The 23,805-nt window shown below is 44.8% G+C and overlaps 1 protein-coding gene across 1 annotated transcript; it reads right to left on the minus strand.

Annotated features, from left to right (window-relative positions):
* Positions 1-285: 285 nt before the first annotated feature.
* rcor3 (REST corepressor 3) lies at positions 286-23,466 on the minus strand. Its single transcript, XM_046331493.1, has 12 exons — positions 23,077-23,466; positions 22,909-22,965; positions 22,403-22,480; positions 22,239-22,291; positions 20,485-20,646; positions 19,843-19,967; positions 19,678-19,756; positions 15,573-15,794; positions 10,768-10,845; positions 9,418-9,475; positions 9,070-9,314; positions 286-1,464 (listed from the first exon to the last, which is right to left on the minus strand). The coding sequence occupies exons 1-12, from the start codon at positions 23,198-23,200 to the stop codon at positions 1,102-1,104; spliced, it is 1,644 nt and encodes a 547-aa protein (XP_046187449.1). The 5' UTR covers positions 23,201-23,466; the 3' UTR covers positions 286-1,101.
* Positions 23,467-23,805: the final 339 nt, after the last annotated feature.

Below are 23,805 nucleotides of genomic sequence, written 5' to 3' on the forward strand. Positions count from 1 at the left end.
CAGGATTTCTGGAGAACATATAACATTTTACGGAATCTTTCAACCCCGAACATGAAGTGGCACTCATTCATTCCCAAAACTTGGTAAGAAACTATAGATCATAGCTGGACAGACAACATAAAACAAAATGTTAGAAATATTTGAATGGATATGTTAGGGACTATGCCACATCTTACACTGGGAATTACTGATAGGCGACCGTTAAAAACACGCTTTTGGATTTTGTTTTAGTTATCATCATCATGGTTTAAAATTATGCAAACAAATTACACAACTGTACAGAAGTCAAAAATGTTGTTCTTCAATATATCTTAAATTAAAATCATTTAAACAAATTCCTGAAAATGTGGCTCACTGACTACAACAATCAATTGACTGACAGTGACACCCTTGTAGCTTAATATTACATTAAACAAGTTCATTTTATTAACCGGTTCATCATTTTTTTCAATCGGTTTCTTCCAGTTTAGATCAATCCAATCATGTAAATACAGTTGTCCTAGAGGTGTAAGAGCACTTACACAATGGTTATTATTATACCGGACATAGGCAAAAATCAGTCAAGTCCATAGCACCGAGTAGAAAAATAAATAATGCTTATATAAAAGATAAACGTCTATATTCGCTCAAAGAACAAATATGCGTTACAGCAAATCAAAGAATCCAACAGAAATATGGCAACGCCACCTTTTCACTAGTTGTGTGTATTGTCCATCATAGTGTCTTCAATATACCTTTTGTTTATATACTACTTGCAAATTTTGCCAGTTTGTAAAATATACATTAACCAGAAGCCAAGAACACTTTCAAAAAGAACCAATGCTTCTAGTAAATCTTTAACATCACCAACACAACATCTAAGCAAGTCTGTTAAAGATGAGTGAATAAAAAGTGATTTGAAAAAACCCCAAAAAACTAAGACCTAACCTAATATACATATACTTTAAAAACTTGAACGGTTTTACTCTTCTCATTAATATACATCATTTCCTCATAACAACCAACGATTGACGACCTTCAGGAAAACAACAGCAAACAAACGACCAAGTGTTAAAAAACGACCACGACTTTTCAGTTTTCTTCCTTCGCCATTGCACACACTCAGTGCAGCGTGGAGGAGGATGGCGTCTCTGATGGGATACCCACCAGGGTGGGGGGCGGCTGGCTGGAGCCTGGGCACCCTGTGGAGGTGGGGACAAGCGGCCGGGGATTGAGGCGCGGGGGCTGGGGGTTGGAGGGCCGGATGAGCGGGGGGGGCTGGTTGAGCACGGGCCGGGGTTGGAGGAAGCGGGCCTGCTGCTGGAGAGGGGGCGGCTGCCTGTGGAGGGCTGGGGTGGCTGGCAGGGAAGGCCGTAGGAGCGGGGGTGGCTGGTTGAGCGAGGTTGCCGACGACGTCACCAAGGTCTGGAAAGTTGCAGAGGAAGTGGCAGCGGGAGAAGGGCCTGACGACAGGGTCACCTGGCCCTGGAAGAGAGAGGCGTGAGTTGGGATTTCAGACCAAAACATAGATGGGCATACAGTGCATTCGGAAAAGTATTGCGAACCCTTTTAACCCTTTTACATTACACCCTTTTTCTAAAATTGATTTTTTAAACGTTTTTTATTTTCCCATCGACACACAATATCTATAATGACAAAGCAAAAACAGGTCTTTAGAATTTTTAGAAAATCTATTAAAAACAAATTGAAAAACAAAAAATTGAGCTCAGGTGCATCCTGTTTCCATTGATCATCCTTGATGTTTTTACAACTTGATTGAGTCCACCTGTGGTAAATTCAATTGATTGTGCCGTTCCAAATCATGTCCACACACACACCTGTCTATATAAGGTCGCACAGTTGACAGTGCATGTCAGAGGAAAAACCAAGCCATGAAGTCGAAATAATTGTCCGTAGAGCTCTGAGACAGGATTGTGTCTAGGCATTGAACATCCCCAAGAAAGGTGGCCTCCATTCTTAAATGAAGGATGTTTGGAACTACCAAGACACTTCCTAGAGCTGGCCACCCGGCCAAACTGAACAATCATGGGAGAAGGGCCTTGGTCAGGGAGGTGACTAAGAACCCGATGGTCACTCTGACAGAGCTCCAGAGTTCCTCTGTGGAGATGGGAGAACCTTACAGAAGGACAACCATCTCTGCAGTCCTCCACCAATCACGCCTTTATGGTAGAGTGGCCAGACAGAAGCCACTCCTTAAAAGGCACATGACAGCCCCCTTGGAGTTTGCCAAAAGGCACCTAACGACTCTGACCATTACAAACAACATTCTATGGTCTGATGAAACCAAGCTTGAACTCTTTGGCCTGAATGCCAAGCGTCACGTATGGAGGAAACCTGGCACCATCCCTACGGTGAAGCATGGTGGTGGCAGCATCATGCTGTGGGGATGTTTTTCAGCAGAAGGGACTGGGAGACTAGTCAGAATCAAGGGAAAGATGAACGGAGCAAAGTACAGCGCGATCCTTGATTAAAACTTTCTCCAGAGTGCTCAGGACCTCAGTCCAACAAGACAACGACCCTAAGCACACAGCCAAGACAACACAGGAGTGGCTTTGGGACAAGTCTCTGAATGCCCTTGAGTGGCCCAGCTAGAGCCCGGACTTGAACCTGATCAAGCATCTCTGGAGAGACATGAAAATAGCTGTGTTGCGACGCTCCCCATCCAACCTGACAGAGCTTGAGAGGATCTCCAGAGAACATTGGGAGAAAATCTCCAAACATGGGTGCCTGTTATGCAGGTGAATGAGGACCCAAAAGCGACTTGGCGAAAACAGAGTTTTTAATCCAGTAAGAAACTATACAAAACAAAAAGCATAATACTACTCGTAAAGACGAGAACAGACTGGAGACTTGATCGAGAACTGCAGGTTGCCTCGGGAAGGCACTTGAACCTAGCAGACTCAGACACCTGCTCACCACGCAGCATCTGAGGGAAACACGACACGACAGGGCAAAACATAGACACAGCACGGTGAATTATAGATGAGGATCCGACGGGGCAGGAACGGAAAACAAGGAGAGAAATAGGGACTCTAATCAGGGAAAAGGATCGGGAACAGGTGTGGGAAGACTAAATGATTGATTAGGGGAATAGGAACAGCTGGGAGCAGGAACGGAACGATAGAGAGAAGAGAGAGCGAGAGAGTGAGAGAGGGAGGGGGAGAGAGAGGGATAGAAAGAGGGAAAGAACCTAATAAGACCAGCAGAGGGAAACGAATAGAAGGGGAAGCACAGGGACAAGACATGATAATTAATGACAAAACATGACAGTACCCCCCCCACTCACCGAGCGCCTCCTGGCGCACTCGAGGAGGAATCCTGGCGGCAACGGAGGAAATCATCAATGAGTGAACGGTCCAGCACGTCCCGAGACGGAACCCAACTCCTCTCCTCAGGACCGTAACCCTCCCAATCCACTAAGTATTGGTGACCCCGTCCCCGAGAACGCATGTCCATGATCTTATGTACCTTGTAAATAGGTGCGCTCTCGACAAGGACGGGAGGGGGGGAGGGAAGACGAACGGGGGTGCGAAGAAAGGGCTTGACACAGGAGACATGGAAGACAGGATGGACGCGACGAAGATGTCGCGGAAGAAGCAGTCGCACAGCGACAGGATTGACGACCTGGGAGACACGGAACGGACCAATGAACCGCGGAGTCAACTTACGAGAAGCTGTCGTAAGAGGAAGGTTGCGAGTGGAAAGCCACACTCTCTGGCCGCAACAATACCTTGGACTCTTAATCCTGCGTTTATTGGCGGCTCTCACAGTCTGTGCCCTGTAGCGGCAAAGTGCAGACCTCACCCTCCTCCAGGTGCGCTCACAACGTTGGACAAACGCTTGAGCGGAGGGAACGCTGGACTCGGCAAGCTGGGATGAGAACAGAGGAGGCAGGTAACCCAGACTACTCTGAAACGGAGATAACCCGGTAGCAGACGAAGGAAGCGAGTTGTGAGCGTATTCTGCCCAGGGGAGCTGTTCTGCCCAAGACGCAGGGTTTCTGAAAGAAAGGCTGCGTAGTATGCGACCAATCGTCTGATTGGCCCTCTCTGCTTGACCGTTAGACTGGGGATGAAACCCGGAAGAGAGACTGACGGACGCACCAATCAAACGACAGAACTCCCTCCAAAACTGTGACGTGAATTGCGGGCCTCTGTCTGAAACGGCGTCTAACGGGAGGCCATGAATTCTGAACACATTCTCGATAATGATTTGTGCCGTCTCCTTAGCGGAAGGAAGTTTAGCGAGGGGAATGAAATGTGCCGCCTTAGAGAACCTATCGACAACCGTAAGAATCACAGTCTTCCCCGCAGACAAAGGCAGACCGGTAATGAAGTCTAGGGCGATGTGAGACCATGGTCGAGAAGGAATGGGGAGCGGTCTGAGACGACCGGCAGGAGGAGAGTTACCCGACTTAGTCTGCGCGCAGTCCGAACAAGCAGCCACGAAACGGCGCGTGTCACGCTCCTGAGTCGGCCACCAAAAGCGCTGGCGAATAGACGCAAGAGTGCCTTGAACACCGGGATGACCAGCTAACTTGGCAGAGTGAGCCCACTGAAGAACAGCCAGACGAGTGGAAACAGGAACGAAAAGGAGGTTACTAGGACAAGCGCGCGGCGACGCAGTGTGCGTGAGTGCTTGCTTAACCTGTCTTTCAATTCCCCAGACTGTCAACCCGACAACACGCCCATAAGGAAGAATCCCCTCGGGATCAGTAGAAGCCACAGAAGAACTAAACAGACGGGATAAGGCATCAGGCTTGGTGTTCTTGCTACCCGGACGGTAAGAAATCACAAACTCGAAACGAGCGAAAAACAACGCCCAACGAGCTTGACGGGCATTAAGTCGTTTGGCAGAACGGATGTACTCAAGGTTCTTATGGTCTGTCCAAACGACAAAGGAACGGTCGCCCCCTCCAACCACTGTCGCCATTCGCCTAGGGCTAAGCGGATGGCGAGCAGTTCACGGTTACCCACATCATAGTTGCGCTCAGATGGCGACAGGCGATGAGAAAAATAAGCGCAAGGATGAACCTTATCGTCAGACTGGAAGCGCTGGGATAGAATGGCTCCCACGCCTACCTCTGAAGCGTCAACCTCGACAATGAATTGTCTAGTGACGTCAGGAGTAACGAGGATAGGAGCGGACGTAAAACGTTCTTTTAGAAGATCAAAAGCTCCCTGGGCGGAACCGGACCACTTAAAACACGTCTTGACAGAAGTAAGAGCTGTGAGAGGGGCAGCAACTTGACCGAAATTACGAATGAAACGCCGATAGAAATTAGCGAAACCTAAAAAGCGCTGCAACTCGACACGTGACCTTGGAACGGGCCAATCACTGACAGCTTGGACCTTAGCGGAATCCATCTGAATGCCTTCAGCGGAAATAACGGAACCGAGAAAAGTAACGGAGGAGACATGAAAAGAGCACTTCTCAGCCTTTACGTAGAGACAATTCTCTAAAAGGCGCTGTAGAACACGTCGAACGTGCTGAACATGAATCTCGAGTGACGGTGAAAAAATCAGGATATCGTCAAGATAGACAAAAACAAAGATGTTCAGCATGTCTCTCAGAACATCATTAACTAATGCCTGAAAAACAGCTGGCGCATTGGCGAGACCAAACGGCAGAACCCGGTACTCAAAATGCCCTAACGGAGTGTTAAACGCCGTTTTCCACTCGTCCCCCTCTCTGATGCGCACGAGATGGTAAGCGTTACGAAGGTCCAACTTAGTAAAGCACCTGGCTCCCTGCAGAATCTCGAAGGCTGATGACATAAGGGGAAGCGGATAACGATTCTTAACCGTTATGTCATTCAGCCCTCGATAATCCACGCAGGGCGCAGAGTACCGTCCTTCTTCTTAACAAAAAGAACCCCGCCCCGGCCGGAGAGGAAGAAGGCACTATGGTACCGGCGTCAAGAGACACAGATAAATAATCCTCGAGAGCCTTACGTTCGGGAGCCGACAGAGAGTATAGTCTACCCCGAGGAGGAGTGGTCCCCGGAAGGAGATCAATACTACAATCATACGACCGGTGAGGAGGAAGGGAGTTGGCTCGGGACCGACTGAAGACCGTGCGCAGATCATGATATTCCTCCGGCACTCCTGTCAAATCGCCAGGTTCCTCCTGAGAAGTGGGAACAGAAGAAATGGGAGGGATGGCAGACATTAAGCACTTCACATGACAAGATACGTTCCAGGATAGGATAGAATTACAAGACCAATTAATAGAAGGATTATGACATACTAGCCAGGGATGACCCAAAACAACAGGTGTAAAAGGTGAACGAAAAATCAAAAAAGAAATAGTCTCACTGTGGTTACCAGATACTGTGAGAGTTAAAGGTAGTGTCTCAAATCTGATACTGGGAAGATGACTACCATCTAAGGCAAACATGGGCGTAGGCTTGTCTAACTGTCTGAAAGGAATGTTATGTTTCCGAACCCATGCTTCGTCCATGAAACAACCCTCAGCCCCAGAGTCAATCAAGGCACTGCATGTAGCACCCGAACCGGTCCAGCGTAGATGGACCGACATAGTAGTACAGGATCTAGATGAAGAGACCTGAGTAGTAGCGCTCACCAGTAGCCCTCCGCTTACTGATGGGCTCTGGCCTCTTACTGGACATGAATTAACAAAATGTCCATCAAATCCGCAATAGAGGCACAGGCGGTTGGTGATCCTCCGTTCCCTCTCCTTAGTCGAGATGCGAATCCCTCCCAGCTGCATGGGCTCAGTCTCAGAGCCAGAGGAGGGAGATGGTTGCGATGCGGAGCAGGGAAACACCGTTGATGCGAGCTCTCTTCCACGAGCCTGGTGACGAAGATCTACCCGTCGTTCTATGCGGATGGCGAGAGCAATCAAAGAGTCCACACTGGAAGGAACCTCCCGAGAGAGAATCTCATCTTTGACCACTGTGTGGAGTCCCTCCAGAAAACGAGCGAGCAGCGCCGGCTCGTTCCAGTCACTAGAGGCAGCAAGAGTACGAAACTCTATAGAGTAATCCGTTATGGATCGATCACCTTGGCATAGGGAAGCCAGGGCCCTAGAAGCCTCCCCACCAAAAACTGAACGGTCAAAAACCCGAATCATCTCCTCTTTAAAGTTCTGGTAATTGTTAGAACAATCAGCCCTTGCCTCCCAGATAGCTGTGCCCCACTCTCGGGCCCGGCCAGTAAGGAGTGAAATGACGTAAGCAACCCGAGCTCTCTCACTAGAGTATGTGTTGGGTTGGAGAGAAAACACAATATCACACTGGGTGAGAAAGGAGCGGCACTCCGTGGGCTGCCCGGAGTAGCAAGGTGGGTTATTAACCCTAGGTTCCGGAGACTCGGCAGGCCAGGAAGTAACAGGTGGCACGAGACGAAGACTCTGGAACTGTCCAGAGAGGTCGGAAACCTGAGCGGCCAGGTTCTCCACGGCATGGCGAGCAGCAGACAATTCCTGCTCGTGTCTGCCGAGCATGGCTCCTTGGATCTTGACTGCAGTGTTACGAGCCTCTGTAGTCGCTGGGTCCATTCCTTGGTCGGATCCTTCTGTTATGCAGGTGAATGAGGACCCAAAAGCGACTTGGCGAAAACAGAGTTTTTAATCCAGTAAGAAACTATACAAAACAAAAAGCATAATACTACTCGTAAAGACGAGAACAGACTGGAGACTTGATCGAGAACTGCAGGTTGCCTCGGGAAGGCACTTGAACCTAGCAGACTCAGACACCTGCTCACCACGCAGCATCTGAGGGAAACACGACACGACAGGGCAAAACATAGACACAGCACGGTGAATTATAGATGAGGATCCGACGGGGCAGGAACGGAAAACAAGGAGAGAAATAGGGACTCTAATCAGGGAAAAGGATCGGGAACAGGTGTGGGAAGACTAAATGATTGATTAGGGGAATAGGAACAGCTGGGAGCAGGAACGGAACGATAGAGAGAAGAGAGAGCGAGAGAGTGAGAGAGGGAGGGGGAGAGAGAGGGATAGAAAGAGGGAAAGAACCTAATAAGACCAGCAGAGGGAAACGAATAGAAGGGGAAGCACAGGGACAAGACATGATAATTAATGACAAAACATGACAGTGCCAAGCTTGTAGCGTCATACTCAATGACTCAATGTGCTCCCTGCCAAAGGTGCTTCAACAAAGTACCGAGTAAAGGGTCTGAATACTTATGTAAATGTGATACGTTTTTTTTATTTGTAATAAATTAGCAAACATGAACAAACCCGTTTTTGCTCTGTCATTGTGGGGTATTGTGTATAGATTGTAGATTTGTTTTGTTGAGATTGGTGTGGAAGAACTTGACTGGCCTGCACAGAGCCCTGACCTCAACTCCATCGAACACCTTTGGGATGAATTGGAACGCCAACTGTGAGCCAGGCCTAATCGCCCAACATCAGTGCCCGACCTCACTAACGCTCTGTGGCTGAATGGAAGCAAGTCCCTGTAGCAATGTTTCAACATCTAGTGGAAAGCCTGCCCAGAAAAGTGGAGGCTGTTATAGTAACAAAGGAGGGACCTACTCCATATCAATGCCTATGATTTTGGAATGAGATGTTCGACGAGCAGTTGTCCTTACTGTCCATACTTTTGGTCATGCAGTGTTTGTATTATACTATTTTATATACTGTATAGCATGGCCATCTACCACTGGTTATGAAATAATACTTAGCTACACATCATGCAAGGAGTAAAAGACCATTAGTCAACCACATTCAGATATTTCTACAAGTTATCAAGACAATGGAAATTTGTAGAATAATAAATTGTGAATTGAAAATGTAGTGTTTTGCATATTGCCCCCCCCCCCTTCCAAGGTGTGAATGTCCACATGCAACTAACATTGTTAGGAACTTTGGCACAATCATAACTGCTTATGACATCTTATGCCCTGACTATAATGTTAAGACGCCTTTTCATGAAGGAATGTTTATGAAACTGCAGTGTTAGAGATTTGTCGGAGCAAAAACCTGCTTGTGGGAGGCCAACTCCCATAGCGAAATCACAGAAGGGGTTTCTGGGAAGGTAAAAAAAATTTGTTTTAGGGGAATAAAGGAACGCTTCACCACCTCCTCCTCCTCTTCGTCCGTACTCTTCCCAGAAGGGGTGTTGGAGCTGTTCTTCCCCTCCTCGCCAGAGGTGGCAGTGTCACCGTTGGTGGTGCCAGTTCCCTGCTCCGCCTCCCACTCCTGCAGCACCTCCTCCAGGTTAAACCGGCGGCGGTAGTTCACAAAGAAGTTCTTTACCTGCCCTACTGTCTTATTACCGATAACGTTGGCAATGGCCTGGAAGTCTTTCCCGTACTTCCGGACACCTGGTGAAACAACAAATATTCTGAAATTGCACGAGGTAAACAGACTGGCGGGCCATGGACAAGAACATGACCTGACTACAAACGCACAAAGAACGTAGGTTACCTTGAACTGCCAGAAGCTGTTCATCTGTTGTCCAGCGGGCATTAACTTTTTGGTTGCACTAGAACAGACAAAGAACACCTGATATTATACACTGAACAAAAACAAATGTAACAATTGCAAAGATTTTACTGAGTTGCAGCTCATAAGGAAATTGATTAATTTTAATTAATTAATTAGGGCCTAATCTATGAATTTCACATGACTGGGAATACAGATGTATCTGTTGACTCAGATAGCTTTAAAAAAAAAGTAGGGGCTTGGTCAGAAAACCAGTCAGTATCTGGTGTGACCATTTGCCTCATGCAGCACACCATGTCCTTCACTATAGAGTTGATCAGGCTGTTGATTGTGGCCTGTGGAATGTTGTCCCACTACTCTTTGGTGGGTGTGCGAAGTTGCTGGATATTGGCGGGAACTGGTCGTGGGTGACATGTCTAGTGAGTATGCAGGTCATGGAAGAACTGGGACATTTTTTTAACTTCCAGGAATTGTTTACAGATCTTTGCGACATAGGGCTGTGCATTGTCATGCTGAAACATGAAGTGATAGTGGCGGGTTGAATGGCAAGACGATGGGCCTCAGGATCTCTTCGCTATCTCTGTGCATTCAAATTGCCATATAGGTAAAATGCAGTTGTCCGTAGCTTATGCCTGCCCATACCATAACCCCCCACCATGGGGCACTGTTCACAACATTGACATCAGCGAACCGCTCGCCCACATGACGCCATATATGCTGTCTGCCATCTGGCCGGTACAGTTGAAGCTGATCGAAGGTGAGCATTTCCCCACTGAAGTCCGTTACGACGCCAAACTGCAGTCAGGTCAAGACCCTGGTGAGGATGACGAGTTTCATCAGCTGTCCGGGTGGCTTGTCTCAGACATTTCTGCAGGTGAAGAAGCCGGACGTGGCGGTCCTGGCCTGGTTACACAAGTCTGCAGTTGAGGCCATTTGGACTTACTATCAAGTTCTCTTAACACAATGTTGGAGGCCACTTATAGTAGAGAAATGAACATTAAATGTCCTGGCAACACCTCTGGTGGACATTCCTGCAGTCAAGCGTGCCAACTGCACACTCCCTCAAAACTTGAGACATCTGTGGCATTGTTTTGTGACAACTGCACATTTTAGAGTGGCCTTTTATTGTGCCCAGCACAAGGTGCACCTGTGTAATGATCATGCTGTTTTAATAAGCTTCTTGATATGCCACACCTGTCAGGTGGATGGATTATTTTGGCAAAGGATAAATGCTCACTTACAAGGATATAAACAAAATTGTGCACACCATTTGAGAAATAAGCTTTGTTATAGGTCCCCTTTCTCACTGAAATCTAAACATTTGGCACATACCTCTGGCAGCCTGAAGTCATCAATGCCCGCTTCCATCCTGTGTTTCAGACCACTGTTCAGTTGCTTTGCATTTTGAACCTGTGGGATAAATTCATAATGCCTTCAGAAAGTACTCACATCCCTTGACTTTATCGACATTTTGTTGTTACAGCCCAAGCACAATACCCCATAATGTCAAAGTAGAATTATACTTTTAGAAATGTTTACAAATGAATAATAAAAAAATGAAAAGCTGAAATGTCTTGAGTCCAAGTATTCAACCCCTTTTATGGCAAGCCTAAATACGTTCAGGATTAAAATGTGCTGAACAAGTCACATAATAGGTTGCATGGACTCACTGTGCAATGTGTTTAACATGTTAATTAAATGACTCTGTACCCACACATATACAATTATCTGTAAAGTCGTTCAGTTGAGCAGTGAATTTCAACCACAAAGACCAGAGAGGTTTTCCAACGCCTCAAAGGGCACCTACTGGTACATGGAAAAAAGAAGGAAAAAAATCAGACAATGAATATCCCTTAGAAGCATGGTGAAGTTATTAATTACACTTTGGATGGTGTATTAATACACCCAGTCACTACAAAGATGCAAGCGTCCTTCCTAACTGTTGTCGGAGAGGAAGGAAACCTCAGGGATTTCACCATGAGGCCAATAGTGACTTTAAAACAGTTTAAATGCCTGTGATAGGAGAAAGCTGGAGATGGACGAACAATATTGTAGTTACTACACAATACTAACCTAAATGTCAAGAATGAGAAGGAAGCATGTACAGATTTTTTTTTCTCAAACATGCATCCTGTTTGCCATAAAGCATTAAAGCAAAACTACAAAAATGGCTAATTAACTGTCCTGAATACAAAGCGCTATGCTTGGGGCAAATTCAACACATCACTGAGTACCATATTTCATATTTTCAACCATGGTGGTGGCTGCTTCATGTTATGAGTATGGTTGTCATCGGCAACTACTTTTTTTGGGGGGTGGATAAAAAGAAACGGAATAGATCAAAGCACAGGCAAAATTCTAGATTAAAACCTGGTTCAGTCAGCTTTCCAACAGACACTGGGAGACACATTCACCGTTCAGCAGGACAATAACCTAAAACACAAGGCCAAATATACACTGGAGTTGACCAAGACAACATTGAAAGTTCCTGAGTAGTGTAGTTAGTTTTGACTTAAATCAGCTTGAAATTCTATGGCAAGACTTAAATGGATGTCTAGCAATGACCAACTTGACAGAGCTTGAAGAATGTACAATATTTGCATTTTTTTTATCTCTTGGATTTACCCAGAAAGACTCACAGCTTTAAAATTGCTGCTAAAGGTGATTAATATGTATTGACTCAGAGGGTTGAATACATGTATTCAAGAGAATTTAAGAAAAATAAAACACTTACATTCTTCCACTTTGACATGTAAATCATTGACAAAAAGTTACAAATCCATTTTGATCCCACATTGTAACACTAAATATCGAAAAAGTCAAGGGGTGTGTATCCTTTTTTTAAGGCACCGTACATATGCTTAGAACACCACAATGTAGTAAGTAGTGCTGATACACTACATAAACCAAAAGTATGTGGACAGTTGCTTGAACATTTCATTCCAAAATCATGGGCATAAATATGGAGTTGATCCCCCTTTGCTGCTATAACAGCCTCCACTCTTCAGGGAAGGCTTTCCAATAGATGTTGGACCATTGCTTCGGGGACTTGCTTCCATCTAGCCACAAGAGCATTAGTGAGGTTGGGCACTGATGTTGGGCGATTAGGCTTGGCATGCAGTCGGCGTTCCAATTCATCCTAAAGGTGTTCGATGGGCTCTGCAGGCCAGTCACGTTCTTCCACACTGATCTTGACAAACCATTTCTGTATGGACCTCGCTTTGCACGGAGGCGTTGTCAAGCTGTAACAGGAAAGGGCCTTCCTCAAACTGTTGCTACAAAGTTGGAAACACTATCATCTAGAAGGTAATGGTGTGCTGTAGCATTAAGATTTCCTTTTACTGGAACTAAGGGGGCTAGAGCCCAAACCATGAAAAACCCCACCGTTATTCCTGCACCAAACTTTACAGTTGGCCCTATACATTGGGGCAGGTATCTCCTGGCATCCGCCAAATCCAGATTCGTCCGTCGGACATCGATGGTGAAGCGTGATTAATCACTCCAGAGAACATGTTTCCACTGCTCCAGAGTCCAATGGTGGCAAGCTGATCATAGGTTTGTGTGTGGCTGCTTGGCAATGGAAACCCATTTCATAAAGCTCCTGACAAACAGTTCTTGTGCTGACATTGCTTCCAGAGGTTTGGAACTCGGTAGTGAGTGTTGCAACTGAGGCCAGACGAGTTTGACGCGCTTCAGCACTCGGCAGTCTCGTTCTGTGAGCTTGTGTGGCCTACCACTTCGCGGTTGAGCCGTTGTTGCTCCTAGATGTTTCCACTTCACAATAACAGCACTTACAGTTGAACGGGGCAGCTCTAGCAGGGCAGAAATTTGATTAACTGAATTGTTGGAAAGGTGGCATCCTATGACGATGCCACGTTGAAAGTTACTGAGCTCTTCGGTAAGGCCATTCTACTGTGAATGTTTGTCTATGGAGATTGCATGGCTCTGCTCGATTTTATACACCAGTCAGCAATGGGTGTGGCTGAAATAGCCAAATCTACTAATTTGAAGGTGTGTCCACATTTGTGTATATATACAGTACCAGTCAAAAGTTTGGACACACCTACTCATTCAAGGGTTCTTCTTCATTTGTACTATTTTCTACATTGTAGAATAGTGAAGAAATCAAAACTATGAAATAACATATGGAATTATGGAGTAACCAAAAAAAGTGTTCAACAAATCAAAATATATTTTAGATTCTTCAAATAGCCACCATTTGCCTTGATGACAGCTTTGCACACTCTTGGAATTCTCTCAACCAGCTTCATGAGGAATTTCAATTAACATGTGTGCCTTGTTAAAGTTAATTTGTGAAATTTCTTTCCTTCATGCGTTTGAGCCAATCAGTTGTGTTGTGACAACGGAGGGGTGGTACAGTGCCTTGGCATTTTTCCCAATTCGTTTCCGTATAACCTGGAATTAAAATCAATTTGATTTACATACCATGCCTACCACTTTGAAGATGCAAAATATGTTTTCTTGTGAAAGAAACAAGACAACAAAATAGAGAGCTTGAGCGTGCATAACTATTCACCCCACCAAAGTCAATACTTTGTATAGCCACCTTCTGCAGCAATTACACCTACAAGTCTTTTGGGGTATGTCTCTATAAGCTTGGCACATCTTGCCAGTGTGATTTTCGTCCATTCTTTAAGGCAAAAACCACTTGAGTGTTGCTTTAGCAGTACGCTTAGGGTTATTGTCCTGCTGGAAGGTGAACCTCCGTCCCAGTCCCAAATCTCTGGAAGACTGAAACAGGTTTCCCTCAAGTATTTCCCTGTATTTAGCACCATCCATCATTCCTTCGATTCTGACCATTTTCCCAGTCCCTGCCAATGAAAAACAACCCCACAGCATGATGCTGCCACCACCATGCTTCACTGTGGGGATGGTGTTCTCTGGGTGATGGGAGGTATTGGGTTTGTGCCAGACATAGCGTTTTCCTTGATGGCCAAAAAGCAACATCTTAGTCTCATCTGACCAGAGTACCTTCTTCCATATGTTTGGGGAGTCTCCCACATGCCTTTTGGTGAACAGACGTGTTCGCTTATTTTTTCTTTAAGCAATGGCTTTTTTCTGTCCACTCTTCCGTAAAGCCTAGCTCTGTGGAGTGTACGGCTTAAAGTGGTCCTATGGCCAGATACTCAAATCACTACTGTGGAGCTTTGCAGCTCCTTCAGGTTTATCTTTGGTCTCTTTGTTGTCTCTCTGATTAATGCCCTCCTTGTCTGGTCTGTGAGTTTTGGTGGGTGGCCCTCTCTTGGCAAGTTCGTCGTGGTGCCATATTCTTTCCATTTTTTAATAATGGATTTTATGGTGCTCTGTGGGATGTTCAAAGTTTCAGATATTTTTTTATAACCCACCCCTGATCTGTACTTCTCCACAACTGTCCCTGACCTGTTGGGAGAGCTCCTTGGTATTCATGGTGCCGCTTGCTTGGTGGTGCCCCTTTCTTAGTGGTGTTGCAGACCCTGGAGCCTTTCAGAACCAGTACAGTGGTGAGAACAAGTATTTGATACACTGCCGATTTTGCAGGTTTTCCCACTTACAAAGCATGTAGAGGACTGTAATTTTTTATCATAGGTACACTTCAACTGTGAGAGACGGAATCTAAAACAAAAATCCAGAAAAAACATTGTATGATTTAAGTAATTAATTTGATGGAGTGCTACATTAGATGGCCTCCACAATCAACCGACCTCAACCCAATTGAGATGGTTTGGGATGAGTTGGACTGCAAAGTGAAGGAAAAGCAGTCAACAAGTGCTCAGCATATGTGGGAACTCCTTCAAGACTGTTGGAAAATAATTCCTCAAGAGTGTGCAAAGCTGTCAAGGCAAAGTGTGGCTACTTTGAAGAATCTCAAATATAAACTATATTTAGATTTGTTTAACACCTCTGGATACTACATGATTCCATGTGTTATTTCATAGTTTTGATGTCTTCACTATTATTGTACAATGTAGAAAATGGTCAAAATAAAGAAAAACCCTTGAATGAATAGGTGTGGCCAAACTTTTCACTGGTACTATATATGTAAAATAATGACTAAAATGTACTGTGAAAAAGCCTCAACTCAAGCACCTTGAGGACCCAGGTTGCCCTGCATTGAGACCAGAATCCCCAACGCTCACCTGTCTTTTGAGGCCCACCAGCTCCATGTCCAGCTGCCGAAGGACGGTGTTGGCAGCGCTGGAGCTGCATGACACTGCCACCACATCCTCCTGGGTCAGATACATGCCCTTGGGCGGCCGGCACTTGGAACGCTGTGAGTGGTGCCGGTGCATGAGCGTCAGGTGCTCCCGTCGGCCGAGCCCAATCTTGGAGGAGCTCAGGGGCTGGGGCTCGATGTGGCTCTGGAGAGGCGTAGGTAAACTTTCTATTAGCTGTCACAACTGTTCGTAACATCTATTGGGTCATTTTTAGGACATATGACATGACACCTGGGAGTATGTTTTAAGAGGTATATTAAAAGGAAACGCCGCACACTCCTGTTCATGCTCCCAGGTGATTTTATTGATACGTTTCGACTCAGGTGTTCATCAGGCATCAATGAAAAATCACCTGGGAAGATGAACAGCAGTGTGGTGCTCTCATTTTAATTGGTAATGAGTTCACCTACAACTGACACAACCTGCAAAAAAGTACCTGGATGTGCGTATGTTCTGAAGCTTTTGCAAGTTACAAGAAGTGTCATATTAAAGTGAGACTCAGCGATATGAAGTTGCCATGAGCAGCACCACTGATATTCAGATGAGCACAATGCAAGACTGTGCTCTCACAGTACCAGAGTTTCTGCACATATGCGTGGTAGAGTCCTGCACGGCTGTTTTTTGGACCCGAACCCGCCCCCGCCACATCAATTCTGAGCCCCACCCGATATCAAGACAGATATTTTCCCTCAACGCGACCCATATGCGAGAACCGATCTATGACACGCCAAATAACATCAATTTATTTAAAAAAAATTATGACCAGAGTGTTAGGCCATTTTATGATAAGCTGTAGACCACACCAAGAGAGTTTCTGTATTTTTCGTAGCTGTCTGCATACCACCACAGACGGATGCTGGCACTAAAACCACACTCAATGAGCTGTATAAGGCCATAAGCTAACAGGAAAATGCTAATTCATAGCCAGCAATCCTAGACGAAAGGGACTTTAATGCAGGGAAATTTAAATCAGTTTTACCTTATTTCTATCAGCATGTTAAATGTGCAACTAGAGGGAAAAAGTCTAGACCACCTTTACTCCACACACAGAGATGAGTATAAAGCTCTCCCTTGCCCTCCATCTGGCAAATCTGACCATATTTCTATCCTCCTGATTCCTACTTACAAGCAAAAAGTGAAGCAGGAAGCGCCAGTGACCAGTGAAGGTGGTCAGATGAAGCAGATGCTAAACCACAGAACTGTAGCACAGACTGGAATATGTTCCTGGATTCTTCCGATGGAATTGATGGAGTACATCACATCAGTCACTGGCTTTATCAATAAGTGCATTGAGGACATTGTCCCCACAGTGACTCTACGTACGTACCCCAACCAACATTCGCACTGAGCTAAAAGGGTAGCGCTGCCGCTTTCAAGGAGTGGGACGAACCCGGAAGCTGATCCTCAACACAGGGGCCCCCCAGGGGTGCGTGCTCAGTCCCCTCCTGTACTCCCTGTTCACTCGTGACTGCACGGCCAGGCACGATTCCAACACTGTCATTAAGTTTGCTGATGTCCCAACAGTGGTAGGCCTGATCACCAACAACGTTGAGACAGCCTATAGGGAGGAGGTCAGAGACCTGACCGTGTGGTGCAAGGACAACAACCTCTCCCCCAACGTGATCAAGACAAAGGAGATGATTGTGGACTACAGGAAAAGGAGGACTGAGCACACCACCATTTTCACCAAGTCCCTTGGTATCCACATCACTAACAAACTAAAATGGTCCAAGCACACCAAGACAGTCATGAAGAGGGCATGACAAAATCTATTGCCCTTCAGGAGAATGAAAAGATTTGGCATGGGTCCTCAGATCCTCAAATGTTTTACAGCTGCACCATCGAGAACATCTGGCGGGTTGCATCACTGCCTGGTATGGCAACTGCTTGGCCTCCGACCACAGGGAACACAGGGAACACAGAGGGTAGTGCGTAAGGCCCAGTACATCACCAGGGCCAAACTTCCTGCCATCCAGGACTTCTATGCATAGTCACCTTAATAACTCTACCTACATGTTCATATTACTCAATTACATCAACATCGGTGCCCCGCACATTGACTCTGTACCTGTACCCCCTGCATATAGCCCCGCTATTGTTATTTACTGCTGCTCTTTAATGATTTGTTATTCTTATCTCTTACTCTTTTTTTTGTGTATTTTCTTAACTGCATTGTTGGTTAAGGGCTTGTAAGTAAGCATTTCACTGTAAGGTCTACCTACACCTGTTGTAATCGGCACATGTGACAAATAAAATGTCATTTTATTTCCCCTCCTTGCATGAAAGAATTTGTCTGCATGTCTATTAAACATTTGGATAAAAGGAAACCATGCCATAAATTAAGAACGATAGCCTTATCTTATTTTCTTAATGAGGCGCACATTGACAATTTAAATCGCTTTGAGAAAAAATCTTATAATTAGCCTTCTTACCTAATTAAAGCCTATAGGCGTCATAACGAAACAATACCTTCACATTCAATATCGTTTAGATAATAAAATATTTTAATTGAACCAAATAAAAAAAATCCCAGAATCGAATAAGCTATAGGCTGCAAAATTATCCTAAATTTATTTAGTAGGTTTAGACTTTATACAGCCTGCGTATGGTCTAAATGAACAAAAGCCTGAATTAATGTAATAATTAATTGATAATTAACTGAATTATCGTAAACAAATACCTGCTTGCACTTTTGCAGGCTGTGTATCCATCTACTGGGTTGTTTGTCCACAGTGACTACAAAATCCTTCCAAACTGGGGATTTCACTCGCGGAGCATATGTTTCCACGATGGTGTAATCCACCATCATAACCTTTCTTTCCATTTCTCCTGTTACGTTAGCCATTTTTGCGTGAGCTAGGCATCAGGGAAAATAAACGTATGTATTGTTGCGTGGTGGAAGGAAACGTAAGGTCAGCACATGGATAAATTAGGAACGTTTCAACAACACACAAATAATGAATAGTTCCCTGCTCCACTCTCGCTGTGTGGCTGGTAGCCTAGTCTGGCTCACCGTGCACATAATGGAAATCGCAACAATTCAACAAGCTCCTGGGTTTGTAAAATAAATGTTGATTTAAACCTTTTGACCTACAATATAATTGTTCTGAACTGCGATCCAACCCACGGGTTGAAAGACTTTTCATTCCACCTGCCATGTTTTTTTGCAGGTCAACAGTGGGTATCCATCCCGATGCAGGATTCTAGTCCACGGGTGTACGTCTCACTGCTACAACGTAATAGCTATGGAACCAAAACTGTGTAAAAGTTTAGTCTCGTGCTTCAAACGCTCTTAGTTGTTGCGTAAATTGGCCCTGTTGCGTTTACTTTATGCATCGCTTACTGTACCTTTTTTAGTGTGACCTTTGTTACCAACCCAATAACTAGCCTACGGATATTGTTTCACTCGCTGTATCTAGTGGTCCTAGGCCTAGATACATGGTCTGTAACCTGAACGTGTATTTGTGAGAACTCTGTGCATTGGAGGACCGTGTCCAGGGAGACAGCAATCTTATCTTAGTCCAGGGCTAGCTCTGTCTCTCTTGACCTCGTTCGTCATCCAAGTGGATTATCATTTGTCCAGATGGTGACAAAAATACATGCATACAAAACGGAAACCACAAACAAGTATGACTACTAAACTAAAGATTCAAAACTAAACGAAAGGCCTCATGGCCACCAAACCAACTAGCAACCTCACAGCTTGCAAAGCTGAGACACTGACCGATGATCACCCTTAATTGGCAGCACCTGATGTGCTTATCAAGCAGGCTTAATACCTGGGCAAGGTTACTGCCACCTGGGGATGGAGTGTGGAAGTGTATCCTGGGTAGTGTGTTTGTCTACTGTATATCCTTAACACTAACCTTCCCCCCCACATCATAACACCTTGCATTTTATTTCACTATTTTCTTTGGCGTCTGTCTACTCTAATACTCATTGTAAGTGAATGCTTGTCACTGATTACTGTTTGATATATCCCAACTGCCATTCCATCAGTTTAAATTCTAAAGTTTAGATAACGTACCTCTTTTTTCATCTCCTTGGTAGGGTCATAATCGCTATCGTTTGCTTCGATGGGGTTGGCCTCCTCCATTTCTTCATCACTAATGTCAAGAAAAGCAAATCGTTATTGGATTTCGACCACTTGGAATTTGACAGACAGTGGTAAAAGGCGAGCTACAACTCTCACCTTTCATCTTGGGCGTTTCGGTTTGCCAGCTTTCTGGCCTGGCGGTCCATCAGGCTGGTCCTGGAACGGGTCTTCTTCCAGGAGTAGTAATACTTCACAAGGCTGGATATGGACTTGTCTGGTAACTACAACAGATGAGAAAATGGTACCAATCGACAGTTTATACTTACATTAAAGCCGGGATTCAATCAAAGGCGCATTGTTGACAAGCGCACTGCACTGTTGACAAGCGCACTGCACTGTTGACAAGCGCACTGCACTGTTGACAAGCGCACTGCACTGTTGACAAGCGCACTGCACTGTTGACAAGCGCACTGCACTGTTGACAAGAATACTGCACTGTTGACAAGCGCACTGCACTGTTGACAAGCGCACTGCACTGTTGACAAGCGCACTGCACTGTTGACAAGCGCACTGCACTGTTGACAAGCGCACTGCACTGTTGACAATGCGTCCTTTTAAAGGCAATCACCCCGACGTTCACACAGGTTGCATTCAAGGTGAATGCAGATGTCGGCTCAAGCGTAAATTACCTTAAATTCGACTGCAATATTCATCCATACTGCTTGTGTATGTTTGTATAAACAGTATACAGACACACATTCAAGTAAAATATACGGTATATTAATATATGTATGTTACCATTTGTTGAATCCTGTGGAAGCTTTTTCCGTGGAAGCTGAAGGCTTGTTCGAACAGCACCTTATCCTCCACGGTCCACTCGTCGGGGAAGGGGGTGAAGTTGGGCAGGTCTGCCAGGGACTTCTCAATGTTGTGTTTGTGCCAGAACAGCATGCCCAATGCCTGTGGGGGACAGCAACGAGTGGAATCTGCTGAGAATGGACACCAGGCAGGTCTATGGGGCATCACGAAGCCAGAAATGCTTGAGCAACAGAACTAGAATAGGTAGAGTAGGTATTCCCCTAAATAACATTTGAATATGTTATTTTTTAAGTATTTTTGTTTATTTTTTATTTATTTCACCTTTATTTAACCAGGTATGCTAGTTGAGAACAAGTTCTCATTTGCAACTGCGACCTGGCCAAGATAAAGCATAGCAGTGTGGACAGACAACACAGAGTTACACATGGAGTAAACAATTAACAAGTTAATAACACACTAGAAAAAAAAGATAGTCTATATGCATTGTGTGCAAAAGGCATGAGGAGGTAGGAGGTAGGCGAATAATTACAATTTTGCAGATTAACACTGGAGTGATAAATGATCAGATGGTCATGTACAGGTAGAGATATTGGTGTGCAAAAGAGCAGAAATATAAACAGTATGGGGATGAGGTAGGTAAAATTGGGTGGACTATTTACTGATAGACTATGGTACAGCTGCAGCGACACACAATTAATCTTCTCCTTTCCCCCTTCTGTGACCAGGTTATCGCATCTCTGCTGCTCAGATAGTGTGGATGAGATGTTTGAAGTTGGTGAGTGAGATACAAAGTCTCCAACTAACATCAGGCGGTGGCCCGTTCCGAGGTTCATTTACAACATTTGGTCCAGTCATCCAGGCAGCAGAGAACTGTGACTCACAGCCCGTCTGGTGTTCAAACCCGCTCCTCCGTTCTCTCCACTGGCTTCCAGGCTCGCATCCGCTACAAGACCATGGTGCTTGCCTACGGAGCTGTGAGGGGAACGGCACCTCAGTACCTCCAGGCTCTGATCAGGCCCCAAATGTCATAAGGTGAATGCACCAATTTGTAAGTCGCTCTGGATAAGAGCTCCTAAATGACTTAAATGTAAATGTAAATGTAAAATTGGGTGGACTATTTAGGTGTTGTCCAGTCACAGGCAGCAGAGAACTGGAACGAAAGGCAAATGAGGTGTTGGCTTTAGGGATGATCAGTGCCCTACACCCAAACAAGGGCATGACCTCTGGCCTGCTCGCCTCCCTACCAGTACAGCTCCCGCTCAGACTGTTCGCTGCCCTGGCCCCCCAATGGTGGAACAATCTCCCTCACGACGCCAGGACAGCGGAGTCAATCACCACCTTCCGGAGACAGTGAGATACACCTGCTGGAGCGCGTGCTACGGATGGGTGTTGCCATCGTGACCAGTGAACTGAGATAAGGCGGAGCTTTACCTAGCATGGACTTGTAGATGACCTGGAGCCAGTGGGTCTGGCAACGAATATATAGAGAGGCCCAGCCGACTAGAGCATACAAGTATGTCGTGGTAGTTTATGAATAAATTGTGGGTCAAATTTACTGAGCTTTCACACAGTTGTAAATGTTAGGCCTGTCGGGGGGGGGGGGGATTGGAAAATGTTAAAATTGTGAATATGCTTCAGGTTTTTCATATGATTTTGAAAAATAGGTGGATTCTCTGCATTGGTGAAAAAGCTTAGTAAAAGTGGCCCTAATTAATCCTAAGAAGCAGACATACCTGCTCAACATTATATCCATGCTTCTCTTTTGCAATGGCAATATATTCATCCACTGTGGGGGAAAAAAATCATAGTTTAATTAAACTACTTATAAATATTTTTGTAAAATCAACTTTTGGTTGTCTTTAGAAATAAGATGCTTGTGAAAACCAAACTGACTTACATTTTGGGTCGACAATGGTGTGATATGGAGACCACACCAACATTCCCCCACTATCTTTATCACTGTACTTGGTAGAACCTACAGAAAAGATATATAGCACATATATAGCACATAATTAGAAAAAAACACATTTTCATATGGTGTAAATTCATGTCATTTTAACAGCCTAATTAAAGCAATACATGCAGGACTAAAGAGGCTGCTTTATTGTTGTTAATATTGTTTAGATAGCAACAAAAAGCCAATTCAGTTGAAGGAGACCAATAGCAAGCCTAGGGTGGGCAAGTATAGCCTCGGGATAGAAATGTTTCAAAACGCTTATATAAACCAAACATGGACAACATCTTTCAATGGGCCCATAATTCTCTACACATCTGGCTCAACTCTGAAATAAAAGACTACTGACTATGGGTTGTAAAAGTATAAAGGTTCATTTAAATGTATTGTCATAACCTATACCGAGGCTACCACCAGAATACAGTCAGGTAGATCAAGCATAACCTTACCAGGATCAAATTCTGGTATATTGGCTTGATAATCGGATCCCACACGCATTCCGACATCTGCAATTAGGAAAAATGTGTATAAAACATTAATAGACACATTTTCTGTTTTTCGCATTCAAAATAATACATGTACAGTGTGACATGCAAAATGAGTGTTCGAGGCTATACCGTGCTCGTCCTCACTGCCACTCTCATCAGAAAAATGTCCATTCGATGCATTTGAAGGGCTTTTTGTTCCGTTAGAGCGTCCCTTTCCGAGATACTCCGACCCTTTATCCATCATTCCAGGCATTTTTTACGTATATTTGTGGGTTCTCCTTGGGAGAATACCTAATATAACCATGCAATGTATCTTTTTTCACAGCCAGTCTTTTCAATAACTCCCACAGCTACGCAGCTGTGACACTGTGCCACAGTCCAGTATTCATCCACCATTTTTAGCTAATTATGGTTTTACAAAGACATATATATATAAAAAACATTGTTCAAGCCTGTTCCCGAGTCTGCTATCGGTTGTTTTTGATGTAATTCACACGACTTGTATTTGTTCAGACATACGGCAATTGATATTCAAAATCAGAAGGAACTAATTCGTCTGGCGGAAGGACTTTTACGCACTTGGTTATATGAAGCCAAACTGCGGCTCTGCGTGCGCCGGTGAAAATGGAGTTGTTTACAGTCACGCTCCGTAGACGAATAGGCTACAACAATAATAATTTCTTACACATAATATAGGCTACGTCTGTTTGGACACGTTGGAGGCGTTTTGTAAAGCCAATATAGAACCTGTGGCTCTTTTGTTTTTTAAAGAAGCGTCTTTATTCACAGAAGCGTCTACACAGCTTTTCAGCATTTCAACGTAGGCTATTTTTGACTTGATTTTTTTGCAAATATAAA

Source organism: Oncorhynchus gorbuscha, linkage group LG26 (genome assembly GCF_021184085.1).
Source record: "Oncorhynchus gorbuscha isolate QuinsamMale2020 ecotype Even-year linkage group LG26, OgorEven_v1.0, whole genome shotgun sequence".
NCBI lineage: Eukaryota > Metazoa > Chordata > Actinopteri > Salmoniformes > Salmonidae > Oncorhynchus > Oncorhynchus gorbuscha.